Raw genomic sequence first — 14384 nt, 5'->3', positions numbered from 1 at the left:
GATGGATCATGGAACAAGGAGTGGAAAGAGCCTAAGCTTGGGGATGCCCATGGCACCCCCAAGATAATCCAAGGACACCAAAAGGTCAAAGCTTGGGGATGCCTCGGAAGGCATCCCCTCTTTCGTCCACTTCCATCGGTAATTTACTTGGAGCTATATTTTTATTCACCAACATGATATGTGTTTTGCTTGGAGAGTCTTGTATTATTTGTGTCTTTGTGCCTTAGTATACCACAATCATCCTTGCTATACACACCTTTTGAGAGAGCCATACATGAATTAAAAATTGATAGAATACTCTATGTGCTTCACTTATATCTTTTGAGCTAAGTAGTTTTGCTCTATATGCTTCACTTATATCTTTTGAGCGTAGTAGTCTTGCCCTATGTGCTTCACTTATATCTTTTGAGCTAGATAATTTTGCTCTATGTGCTTCACTTATATCTTTTTGAGCGTTATAATTTTGCTCTATGTGCTTCACTTAGATCTTTTAGAGCACGGTGGTGGATTCGTTTTAAAGAAACTATTGATCTCTCATGCTTCACTTAAATTATTTTGAGAGTCTCTTACTAGCATGGTAATTTGCTTAATAATAATATGCTTGGTATTCAAGATTTGTGAAACTTTCTTTTGAGTGTGTTGAATACTAAGAAAAGATTGAAGCATGATAATTGTTTTGAGATATGGAGGTGATAATATTAAAGTCATGCTAGTTGAGTAGTTGTGAATTTAAAGAATACTTGTGTTAGAGTTTGTGATTCCCGTAGCATGCACGTATGGTGAACCGTTATGTGATGAAGTCGGAGCATGATTTATTTATTAATTGTCTTCCTTATGAGTGGCGATCGGGGACGAGCGATGGTCTTTTCCTACCAATCTATCCCCCTAGGAGCATGCGCGTAATACTTTGCTTTGATAACTTCTAGATTTTTGCAATAAAGTATATGAGTTCTTTATGACTAATGTTGAGCCCATGGATTATACGCACTCTCACCCTTCCACCTTTGCTAGCCTCTCTAATACCGCGCACCTTTCGCCGGTATCATACACCTACCATATACCTTCCTCAAAACAGCCACCATACCTACCTATTATGGCATTTTCATAGCCATTCCGAGATATATTGCCATGCAACTTTCCACCATCTAGTTCATCATGACACACTCCATCATTGTCATATCACATATCCCGGTACACCGCCGGATGCATTCATATAGAGTCATATTTTGTTCTAAGTATCGAGTTGTAATTGTTGAGTTATAAGAAAAATAAAAGTGTGATGATCATCATTGTTAGAACATTGTCCCAGTAAGGAAAGAATGATGGAGACTATGATTCCCCCATAAGTCGGGATGAGACTCCGGACGAAAAATAAAATAAAAAAAAGGCCAAAGAAGCCCAAATAAAAAGAGGCCATAAAAAAAGAGAAAAGGCCCAAACAAAAAATATATTAAAAAATTGATAAGAGAAAAAGAGAGAAGGGACAATGTTACTATCCTTTTACCACACTTGTGCTTCAAAGTAGCACCATGATCTTCATAGTAGAGAGTCTCTCATGTTATCACTTTCATATACTAGTGGGAATTTTTCATTATAGAACTTGACTTGTATATTCCAATGATGGGCTTCCACAAATTGTCCTAGTCTTCATGAGCAAGCAAGTTGGATGCACACCCACTTAGTTTCTTTTTGAGCTTTCATATACTTATAGCTCTAGTGCATCCGTTGCATGGCAATCCCTACTCACTCACATTAATATCTATTGATGGGCATCTCCATAGCTCGTTGATACGCCTAGTTGATGTGAGACTATCTTCCCCTCCTTTTTGTCTTCTCCACAACCACCATTCTATTCCACCTATAGTGCTATATCCATGGCTCAGGCTCATGTATTGCGTGAAGATTGAAATTTTTTGAAAAAGTTAGAGTATGAAACAATTGCTTGGCTTGTCATAGGGGTTGTGCATGATTTAAATACTTTATGTGGTGAAGATGGAGCATAGTCAGACTATATGATTTTTTAGGGATAACTTTCTTTGGCCATGTTATTTTGAGAAGACATAATTGCCTTGTTAGTATGCTTGAAGTATTATTATTTTTATGTCAATATAAACTTTTGTCTTGAATCTTTCTAATCTGAATATTCATACCACAATTAAGAAGATTTGCATTGAAATTATGACAAGTAGCACTCCGCATCAAAAATTCTCTTTTTATTATTTACCTGCTCGAGGACGAGCAGGAATTAAGCTTGGGGATGCCTGATACGTCTCCAACATATATATAATTTTTGATTGCTCCATGCTATATTATCTATTGTTTTGGACTATATTGGGCTTTATTTTCCACTTTTATATTATTTTTGGGACTAACCTATTAACCGGAGGCCCAGCCCAGAATTGCTGTTTTTTGCCTATTTTAGTGTTTCAAATAAACGGAATATCAAACGGAGTCCAAACGGAATAAAATCTTCAGGAACGTGATTTTCTCAGCGAACGTGATCCAGGAGACTTGGACCTTGCTCCAAGGAACAAAAGAGGCGGTCACGAGGGTGGGGGGCGCCCCCCCCCTAGGGCGCGCCCCCTGCCTCATGGGCCCCTCGTTGCTCCTCCGGTGTACTTCTTCCTCCTATATATACACACGTACCCCCAAACAATCAGAAGAGGAGCCAAAAACCTAATTTCACCGCCGCAACTTTCTGTATCCACGAGATCCCATCTTGGGGCCTGTTCCGGAGCTCCGCCGGAAGAGGGTCGTCATCACGGAGGGCTTCTTCATCATCCTAGCCCCTCCGATGAAGTGTGAGTAGTTTACCTCAGACCTTCGGGTCCATAGTTAGTAGCTAGATGGCTTCTTCTCTCTCTTTGAATCTCAATACAACGTTCTCCCCCTCTCTTGTGGAGATCTATTCGATGTAATCTTCTTTTTGCGGTGTGTTTGTTGAGACCGATGAATTGTGGGTTTATGATCAAGTCTATCTATGAATAATATTTGAATTTTCTCTGAATTCTTTTATGTATGATTGGTTATCTTTGCAAGACTCTTCAAATTATCTGTTTGGTTTGGCCAACTAGATTGGTAGTTCTTGCCATGGGAGAAGTGCTTAGCTTTGGGTTCGATCTTGCAGTGTCCTTACCCAGTGACAGAAGGGGCAGCAAGGCACGTATTGTATCGTTGCCATCGAGGATAACAAGATGGGGTTTATTTCATATTGCATGAATTTATCTCTCTACATCATGTCATCTTGTTTAAGGCGTTACTTTGTTTTTAACTTAATACTCTAGATGCATGTTGGATAGCGGTCGATGAGTGGAGTAATAGTAGTAGATGCAGAATCGTTTCGATCTACTTGTCACGGACGTGTTGCCTATATACATGATCATGCCTAGATATTCTCATAACTATGCTTAATTCTGTCAATTGCTCAACAGTAATTTGTTCACCCACCGTAGAACACTTATGCTCATGAGAGAAGTCACTAGTGAAACATATGGCCCCCGGGTCTATTCTCATCATATCAATCTCCATCACTTTAATCTTGCTTTGCTTTTTACTTTGCTTTTTCTTTTTACTTTGCATCTTTATACCAAAAATACCAAAAATATTATATCTATCAGATCTCACTCTCGTAAGTGACCGTGAAGGAATTGACAACCCCTAATCGTGTTGGTTGCGAGTAGCTATCGCTTTGTGCAGGTACGAGGGACTTGAGCGTGGGCTCCTACTGGATTGATACCTTGGTTCTCAAAAACTGAGGGAAATACTTATGCTACTCTCCTGCATCATCCCTTCCTCTTCGGGGAAAACCAACGCAAGCTCAAGACGTAGCAATTATCTACATATCCCCGTAGCATGATAGGCAGCAGACGCTCAATAAATATATGGTAATCATGACTTTTGAGTCCATATATCTTAAGTTTCTCTAAGTTAACACCTCTCTTCATGTTGGCCACATATCCATCCGGAAATTTGAGCTGAAGAAACCACAACAGGACCTCTCTTATTTGGTTCCTCTTCAAGCAATATGGTGCTCTAGGCTTTTCCCATTTACCGTTAGGCTTTTCTTGAAGGTTGAAATCAGTTCTGCTACACAGTACAGCTTGGTCAAGGCGGGCTTTGGCATTGTTTTTTGTCTTGCTAGGAATGTTTAGGACAGTATTGAATATTGCTTCTGCAATATTTTTTCAGTGTGCATAACATCTATATTATGAGGAAGCAAAAGCTTTGGGAAGTTTGGCAATTCCCACAACTTTGGAATGTGTGTCCAATTGTGTGTTACTCCGTAACCCTCAAAATTGATGTCCTTAACTTCATTCATGTAAGCAAAAACTTCATCCCCTGTTAACCTACGTGGAGCAATATCCTTCACTACTGTATCTTTTTAAAAGGCATCACGCTGGGTCCTAAATACATGATCGGCCGGCAAAAATCGCCTGTGGCTATCAAAACCAACTCCATTTGTGCCCATTATCCAGCCAAATTGTTTGTGGATCTACCCCACTCATAACAAGCCAACCCACCATGGGTAGACCATCCAGCAACCATACCAAATGCAGGGCGGTCATGGACAGTAGTATGCAAGGTTACCCTTATTGAAATTTTGCTTAAGAAAACTATCATAAGTTGGTACACCCGCCCATGCCAATTTCAACTCGTCATATAAAGGCTCCATGTACACATTGAAGTTCTTGCCAGGACCCTTTGGTCCAGGGATCACCATGCTAAGAAAGATATTTTAGGTTTTCAAGCAAAGAGCAGGTGGCGGGTTCAAAGGAGCAAGAAACACAGGCCAACAAGAGTATTGTGTTAACCCGAAATTAAAAGGGTTGAAGCCATCAGAGGACTTGACTAGCTTAACATTGCGTGGATCACTTGCAAACCCATCCTCATTGAAAGATTTTCATGATTCACTATCACATGGGTGCACCATCATTCCTGGATTTTCTCGGATGCCTTCCATGTGCCATCTCATGTGCTTAGCAAATTCAGGCTTCATGAACAACCTTTGCAATCTTGCGAGAAATGGAAGGTATCGTAGAACCTTACGGGGGATGGGTTTACGCTTCTTATTTGGCAGTCATTTTTAACTACCTTATATCTTGCTTCACCACAGAAATCACACTTCAGTTTTTCCTCTCTATCCTTATAGTATAGCATGCAATGGTTAACGCATGCATCTATTTTCAGGAGTGGCATTTTCAAATGAACTAAGATACACTTGCACTCATATAAGCTTGATGGCATTTTATTGACTTGTGGGAGTGTATCTTGTCAAAGTTTTAGTAAACTATTTATGCAGTCGCCTGACAGATTGTATTGTGACTTAATTCCCATCAAGCGTGTAACAGTAGCAAAGCGTGAGGTTTGGGTGAACTCACGGAGTGGCTCTCTAACAGCTGACAAGATGGCATAAAAATCTTTGGCATCCGGTGTTGGCTCCTCGTCTACATCATCGACATGCATTGAATCCCCAAAGTCACACAACATGTCCTCTAAGCAATCAGTGTTGACAGACTCCACTCTATCTACATGAACATGACGCTCCCCATGTGCAATCCATCTAAAGTAGTTGGGCATGAACCCCCAATGACAAAGATGAGAGGTCATCAATTGTTTTGTTCTTCTACTACCATTGCAACATTTTGAGCAAGGACGGGAAACTCCAAACTTGGAACTACGGACACCCTCAAAAACATGGTTCACAAAAGCATTTGTATTCCATATCCACTCATCAGAATGTCTTCCATTATCCTTCCACCCACTATACATCCAGCTACACTGAGCATCCAAAGACATGGTCTGGTTTTCTACATAAATCTGAAATAAAAATGAATTGCTACAATCACCAGCCGCATCCCCACACAAAATACATCATACACACTAAAATAGAAAACCATTCATCAGCCAACAAAAAATAACCCCGGTTCCTATATCATACAGATGAACAATGCATTAATCGACATTTATTCATGGAAAGAACAGATCATAATACCTACTTGATTCCAGTTGAGCAATGTCTTTGTTCTCTGTTGCTTTGACAACTATTGTTTCGACACCACGAACAGGGAAATTTTCTTCAAGCAAACAACACCCGACACTAGTCAGTTTCTAAAAAAATGTAGAAAACCAATGAACGATGTTGGAGGACTTCCATTTATTCATAACATAAAATAGAGGCTACTAGCTTTGGCCAGAGAAAACAAACTCAACAGATAGACTATATGAAATACCTACTTCTATTGATATTATATGAAGGACGCATGGAAAGTGGACAAGAAAATCATACGATGCTCAACATGGATAACTATATAATAATCATGTGGATAACTATACATCAATGGTAAAACACACAGACAATTTCATATACATAACTACAGCAATTGTAAAATGCAGTAGCCCTGCCACTTTTACCTAAATTCAAGGATGGCATCATTCAAGATGGATCACTGAAGCTACTATTTCTGTCATTCATGCACTTGCAGTAGCCGTGAACAAACTCAAGAGATAGACTATATGAAATATTTCCTACTCACTGTGTTGAAATATCTTGTCTACATTCTGACCACAATTTACATAGTTGAATGGCTCATTCATGTGTTCATGCATCTTCATATCAATCAGTTCTTATATTTCCTTTTTTGCTATAAATTTCTTTTATTCCTTTGACCTTCCATACACCTTTTATACGCAAGATATTGAAACTGACAACCCCAAGTGCCGACGATGCTACTGAACAACGTCAAGATGTACTGAATAGTGGACAACATACTGCTTTATTTCGATGCTAAAACCAAATCAAAATTTCAGAATCTTGCTAGTCATATACAAGTACAACTATCTAAACCAGCAATCGAAAAACTATCTAAACCAGAGAGTGAGAGAGATGGAGAGAGAACCTTTTCGACAGGAGCAGCGGCGTACAACAGCAGACAGATCCGGTCATCGTCCAATCAGCGAGGACGACACCGCCACCACGGTCAAGGGTGGCACAGTTAGCACGAGTTGAGGGCGTCGCAGATGGAGTCACCACGAGCGGCACCAAGCCGTCACCAAGCCGGCGTGGCCAGGGCCACCGCGCCCGTCGCGACCATGGTGTGACTAGGTCACGATGCAGTACACAGAAGGGGAGTGGCAGAGTGAGGCGGGCAGGGGAGCGGCGGAGTGAGGCGAGCAGGGGAGCGGCAGAGCTAGGCGGGAGCAGGGGAGCGGCGGAGCTGGGCGGGGCGGGGAGCGGCGGAGCTGGGCGGGGCGGTGAGCGGCGGAGCTGGGCGGGGCGGGGAGCGGCGGAGCTGGGCGGGCGGGGGAGCGGCGGAGCGGGGCGAGCACGGGAGCGGCGGAGCGGGCGATCCAGCGAGGCGAGCAGGGGAGCGGTGGAGCGGTCGACCCAGGGCGAGGCGCGGCAGATCGGGACGGGAGGAAGGGTTTGAGAGAGGGGAATTTTGGTCTGGCGGCGACACCGTTTGGGACAGGGGCGTGCTTGGACGAGACACATACGATTTTTTTCCTCTACGCGCCCTTTCTTCCTTTCCTCTTCTCACTGTGCAATGGGCCCAACCTTCGCGGGAGGAAAAAAATGGCGCGAGCGTAGCGCGGGCCAATCTACATGACCACACCAGTGCATCTCTTTGTGTTTTTTGGGTTTTGATGTTTGTACGTGGCACCACCCTAGGGAAAGCTTAAGTTACAATTTTCTTAGATAGATATTCATCTTTCCCTAGAGGGCACTGTTTATTGCTTTTCTATCCCTTGAGTAGGCTAATGAGCTCTAGGTAAAGACAATGGCTCTAGGTAAAATGTAGATTTCTAGTAGTGTCCATAGCTCATTGATTAGCCGCGTCAATGTGAGACTTTCTTCTTTTTTGTCTTCTCACACAAGCTCCATCATCATATTCTATTCCACCTATAGTGCTATGTCCATGGCTCGCGCTCATATATTGCGTGAAAGTTGAAAGAGTTTGAAAAGGCTAAGTATGAAATAATTGCTTGACTTGTCACCGGGGTTGTGCATGATGGGAGCATTTTGCGTGACGAAAATGAAGCATGGACATATATGATTTTGTAGGGATAAGCTTTCTTTGGCTATGTTATTTTGATAAGACATAATTGCTTGGTTAGTATGCTTGAAGTATTATTATTTTTATGTCAATATTAATCTTTTGTCTAGAATCTTTTGGATCTAAACATTCATGCCGCAATAAAGAGAATTACATTGAAAATTATGTTAGGTAGCATTCCACATCAAAAATTCTGTTTTTATCATTTACCTACTCGAGGACGAGCAGAAATTAAGCTTGGGGATGTTGATACATCTCAAACGTATCTACAATTTTTTTTGTTCCATGCTATTATGTTATCTGTTTTGGATGTTCAATGGGCTTTAATATGCTCTTTTATATTATTTTTGGGACTAACCTATTACCTGGAAGCCCGGTGACAGTTGTTGTTTTTTGCCTATTTCAGTGTTTCGCAGAAAAGGAATATCAAACGGAATCCAAACGGAACGAAACCTTCGCGGGGATCTTTTTTGGAACAAACGCAATCCAGGAGACTTGAAGTGGAGGTCAAGGAAGCAACGAGGCGGCCATGAGGTAGGGAGGTGCGCCCAGGGGGTAGGCGCGCCCCCCACCCTCATGGGCCCCTCGTAGCTCCACCGACCTACTTCTTTCACATATATATACTCTTATACCCTAAAAACATCCCGGGGAGCCACAAAACTACTTTTCCACCGCTGCAACCTTCTGTACCCGTGAAATCCCATCTTGGGGCCTTTTCCGACGATCTGCCGGAGGGGGATTCGATAACGGAGGACTTCTACATCAACACCATAGCCTCTCCGATGATGTGTGAGTAGTTTACCATAGACCTTCGGGTCCATAGTTATTAGCTAGATGGCTTCTTCTCTCTCTTTGGTTCTCAATACAAAGTTCTCCTTGATGTTCTTGGAGATCTATTCGATGTAATACTTTTTGTGGTGTGTTTGTCGAGATCCGATGAATTGTGGGTTTATGATCAAGATTATCTATGAAAAATATTTGATTCTTCTCCAAATTCTTATATGCATGATTTGATATCTTTGCAAGTCTCTTTGAATTATCGGTTTAGTTTGGCCTACTGTATTGATCTTTCTTGCAATGGGAGAAGTGCTTAGCTTTGGGTTCAATCTTGCGGTGCTCGATCCCAGTGACAAAAAGGGAACTGAAACGTATTGTATTGTTGCCATCGAGGATAAAAAGATGGGGTTTATATCATATTGCTTGAGTTTATCCCTCTAAATCATGTCATCTTGCCTAGTGCGTTACTCTGTTCTTATGAACTTAATACTCTAGATGCATGCTGGATAGCGGTCGATGTGTGGATAATAGTAGTAGATGCAGAATTTTTTCGGTCTACTTGACACGGACGTGATGCCTATGTTCATGATCATGCCTAGATATTCTCATAACTATGCGCTTTTCTATCAATTGCTTGGCAGTAATTTGTTCACCCACCGTAATATATGCTATCTTGAGAGAAGCCACTAGTCAAACATATGGCCCTCGGGTCTACTTTACATCATATAAGTTTCCGATATATAATTCTAGTTTACTATTTATTTTACAATCTTTACTTTTCAATCTATACAACAAAATACCAAAAATATTTATCTTATTATCTTTATCAGATCTCACTTTCGTAAGTGACCGTGAAGGGATTGACAACCCCTTTATCGCGTTGGTTGCGAGGTTCTTGATTGTTTGTGCACGTACTAGGCGACTTGCATGTAGTCTCCTACTGGATTGTTACCTTGGTTCTCAAAAACTGAGGGAAATACTTACGCTACTTTGCTGCATCACCCTTTCCTCTACAAAGGAAAACCAACGCATGCTCAAGAGGTAGCATAAGTTAGCCACCATACATTGCTTAGTCGCTTGCTGCAACCTCACCACTTATCCTTTCCATACCCTTTAAGCTTTGCTAGTCTTGATACCCATGGTAATGGGATTGCTGAGTCCTCGTGACTCACAAATTACCAACCACATTTGCAGGTACAGGTAATGTGATGAACATGACGTGAGAGCGATGTTTACTTGTTTTGGAGTTCTTCTTCTTCGTCGATCTTGGGTTAGGTTCCTGGTCGGCAGGCTGGGCTAGCAGGGTGGATGTCGTTTGAGTTTCTATTTGTGTTGCATCCGTAGTCGGATGTTGTTCTCATGTATGAAGTTTGATGTATTCTTGTGGCATTTGTATGCCTTTGTATGTATCCCCAGCTATTATGTAATGGTACGATGTAATGATATGCACCTTGCAAAAGCGTCTCCAATATGCGCTTCTATACTTGGTAGACCTTCAAGTTCCTTTAGGATAGAGTCGCATATTGGGCGTGACAGGTGCCTCCCTCCATAGTTTACTCATCCGGTCATAGCGTCGTAGTGCTTAGGCGAAGCCCAGCGCGGATCACATCACCATCACCGACACCACACCGTCGTGCTAACGAAACTCTCCCTCAACCCTCTGCTGGATCAAGAGTTCAAGGGACGTCATCGAGCTGAACGTGTGCTGAACTCGGAGGTGTCGTACGTTCGGTACTAGATTGGTTGGATCATGAAGACGTTCGACTACATCAAGCGTGTTAACCTAACGCTTCCGCTTTCGGTCTACGAGGGTACGTGGACACACTCTTCCCCTCTCGTTTCTATGCATGTCCTAGATAGATCTTGCGTGATCGTAGGTAAATTTTTGAAATTGCATGCTATGTTTCCCAACAGTTGCATCCGAGCCAGGTCTATGCGTAGATGATATGCACGAGTAGAACACAAAGAGTTATGGGCGGTGATAGTCATACTGCTTACCACCAACGTCTTATTTTGATTCGAAGGTATTGTTGGATGAAGCGGCCCGGACCAACCTTACATGACCACGTTCATGAGTCCGGTTCCACGACAGACATGCAACTTGTTTTGCATAAAGGTAGCTGGCGGGTGTCAGTTTCTCCAACTTTAGTTGAATCAAATTTGACTGCGGCCGGTCCTTGTTAAAGGTTAAAACAGCAAACTTGACGAAACATCATTGTGGTTTTGATGCGTAGGTAAGAACGGTTCTTACTAGAAGCCCATAGCAGCCACGTAAAACTTGCAACAACAAAGTAGATGACGTCTAACTTGTTTTTACAGGGCATGTTGTGATGTGATATGGTCAAGACATGATGTGATGTACGTTGTTGTATGAGATGATCATGTTTTGTAACAGTTATTGGCAACTGGCAGGAGCCTTATGGTTGTCGCTTTATTGTATGAAATACAATCGCCAGGTAATTGCTTTACTTTATCACTATGCGTTACCGATAGTTGTAGAAGCAGTAGTTGGTGAGACGACAACGACGCTATGATGGAGATCAAGGTGTCAAGCTGGTGACGATGGAGATCGTGACGGTGCTTTGGAGATGGAGATCAAAGGCACAAGATGATGATGGCCATATCATGTCACATATTTTGATTGCATGTGATGTTTATCTTTTATGCATCTTATTTTTCTTAGTACAGCGGTAGCATTATAAGATGATCCCTCACTAAAATTTCAAGGTATAAGTGTTCTCCCTGAGTATGCATCGTTGCGATAGTTCGTCGTGCTGAGACACCACGTGATGATCGGGTGTGATAAGCTCTACTTTCACATACAATGGGTGCAAGACGGTTTTGCACATGTGGAATACTCAGGTTAAACTTGACGAGCCTAGCATGTACAGACATGGCCTTGGAACACTGCAGACTGAAAGGTCGAACGTCAGTCATATAGTAGATATGATCAACATAGAGATGTTCACCATTGAAGACTACTCCATCTCACGTGATGATTGGACATGGTTTAGTTGATTTGTATCATGTAATCATTTAGATGACTCGAGGGATGTCTATCTAAGTGGGAGTTCTTAAGTAATATGATGAATTGAACTTAATTTATCATGAACTTAATCCTGATAGTATTTGCATATCAATGTTGTAGATCAATAGCTCACGTTTAGCTCCCTGTTTTATTTTTGATATGTTCCTAGAGAAAACTAAGTTGAAAGATGATAGTAGCAATGATGCGGACTGGGTCCGTGATCTAAGGATTATCCTCATTGCTGCATAGAAGAATTATGCCCTTGATGCGCCGCTAGGTGACAGACCTATTGCGGGAGCAGATGCAGACGTTATGAACATTTGGCAAGCTCAATATGATGACTACTTGATAGTTTAGTGCACCATGTTGTACGGCTTAGAACCGGGACTTCAAAAACCTTTTGAATGCCAGAGAGCATATGAGATATTCCAAGAGTTGAAATTGGTATTTCAGACTCATGCCCATGTCGAGAGGTATGAGACCTCTGACAAGTACTTTGCCTACAAGATGGAGGAGAATAGCTCAGCTAGTGAGCATGTGTTAAGAAGGTCTGGGCACTAGAATCACTTGAATCAAGTGGGAGTTAATCTTCCAGATAAGATAGTGATTGACAGAGTTCTCTAGTCACTATCACCAAGCTACTAGAACTTCATGATGAACTATAATATGCAAGGGATGACGAAAACGATTCCCGAGCTCTTCGCGATACTGAAATCAACGAAGGTAGAAATCAAGAAAAAGCATCAACTATTGATGGTTGACAAGACCACTAGTTTTAAGAAAAAGGGCAAAGGAAAATAAAAGGAACTTCAAGAAGAATGACAAGCAAGTTGCCACTCCCGTGAAGAAACCCAAAGCTAGACCTAATCCTGAAAGTGAGTGCTTCTACTGCAAAGGAAATGGTCACTGGAAGCGGAACTACCCCAAATACTTGGCGGGTAAGAAGGATGGCAAAGTGAACAAAGGTATATTTGATATACATGTTATTGATGTGTACTTTACTAGTGTTCATAGTAACCCCAGTGTATTTGATACCGTTTCAGTTGCTAAGATTAGTAACTCAAAACAAGAGTTGCAAAATGAAGAAAGACTAGTTAAGGGCAAGGTGACGATGTGTGTTGGAAGTGATTCCAAGGTTGATAAGATCACCATCGCACACTCCCTCTACCTTCGGGATTAGTGTTGAACCTAAATAAATTTTATTTGGTGTTTGCGTTGAGCATGAATATGATTGGATCATGTTTATTGCAAATACGGTTATTCATTTAAGCCAGAGAATAATTGTTGTTCTATTTACATGAATAAAACCTTCTATGGTCATACACCCCGTGTAAATGGTTTATTGAATCTCGATTGTAGTGATACACATATTCATAATGTTGATTCCAAAAGATGCAAAGTTGATAAAGATAGTGCAACATATTTGTGGCACTGCCGTTTAGATCACATTGGTGTAAAGCGCATGAAGAAACTCCATACGGATGGACTTTTGGAATCACCTGATTATGAATCATTTGATGCTTGCAAACCATGCCTCATGGGCAAGATGACTAAAAATCCGTTCTCCGGAACAATGGAGCGAGCCACTGACTTATTGGAAATAATACATACTGATTTATGTGGTTCGATGAGTGTTGAGGCTCGCGGCGGGTATCATTATTTTCTGACCTTCACAGATGATTTGAGCATATATGGGTATATCTACTTAATGAAACACAAGTCTGAAACATTTGAAAAGTTCAAAGAATTTCAGAGTGAAGTGGAGAATCATCGTAACAAGAAAATAAAGTTTGTACGATCTGATTGCGGAGGTGAATATTTGAGTTATGAGTTTGGCCTTCATTTAAAACAATGTGGAATAGTTTCACAACTCATGCCACCTGGAACACCACAGCGTAATGGTGTGTCCGAACATCATAACTGTACTTTATTAAATATGGTGCGATCTATGATGTCTCTTACCAATTTACCACTATCATTTTGGGGTTATGCATTAGAGACAACAACATTTATGTTAAATAGGGCACTGTCTAAATCCGTTGAAATGACACCGTATGAACTATGGTTTGGCAAGAAACCAAAGATGTCGTTTCTTAAAGTTTGGGGTTGCGATGCTTATGTGAAAAGGTTTCAAACTGATAAGCTCGAACCCAAATCGGAGAAGTGCGTCTTCATAGGACACCCAAAAGAAATTGTTGGGTACACCTTCTATCATAGATCTGAAGGCAAGATTTTTGTTGCTAAGAATGGATCCTTTCTAGAGAAGGAGTTTCTCTTGAAAGAAGTGAGTGGGAGGAAAGTAGAACTTGATGAGGTAATTGTACCTTCTCTCGAATTGGAAAGTAGCTCATCACAAAAATCAGTGATGCCTACACCAACTAGAGAGGAAGCTAATGATAATGATCATGAAACTTCAGATCAAGTTACTACCGAACCTCGTAGGTCAACCAGAGCACGTTCCGCACCAGAGTGGTACGGTAATCCTGTTCTGGAAGTCATGTTACTAGACCATGACGAACCTACAA

General features: G+C 41.5%; 1 protein-coding gene across 1 annotated transcript; it reads right to left on the bottom strand.

Moving 5' to 3' along the window:
* Positions 1–5714: 5714 nt before the first annotated feature.
* On the bottom strand, positions 5715–7492 carry LOC125507266 (lysine-rich arabinogalactan protein 19-like). Its single transcript, XM_048671902.1, has 3 exons — positions 6897–7492; positions 5997–6074; positions 5715–5817 (listed from the first exon to the last, which is right to left on the bottom strand). Exons 1-3 carry the CDS (start codon positions 7490–7492, stop codon positions 5808–5810), a joined length of 684 nt encoding a protein of 227 aa, XP_048527859.1. The 3' UTR covers positions 5715–5807.
* Between the last annotated feature and the right edge of the window lie 6892 nt (positions 7493–14384).

Source organism: Triticum urartu, chromosome 5 (genome assembly GCF_003073215.2).
Source record: "Triticum urartu cultivar G1812 chromosome 5, Tu2.1, whole genome shotgun sequence".
NCBI classification, from domain to species: Eukaryota; Viridiplantae; Streptophyta; class Magnoliopsida; order Poales; family Poaceae; genus Triticum; species Triticum urartu.
This window is presented reverse-complemented; position numbering and strand designations above follow the sequence as displayed.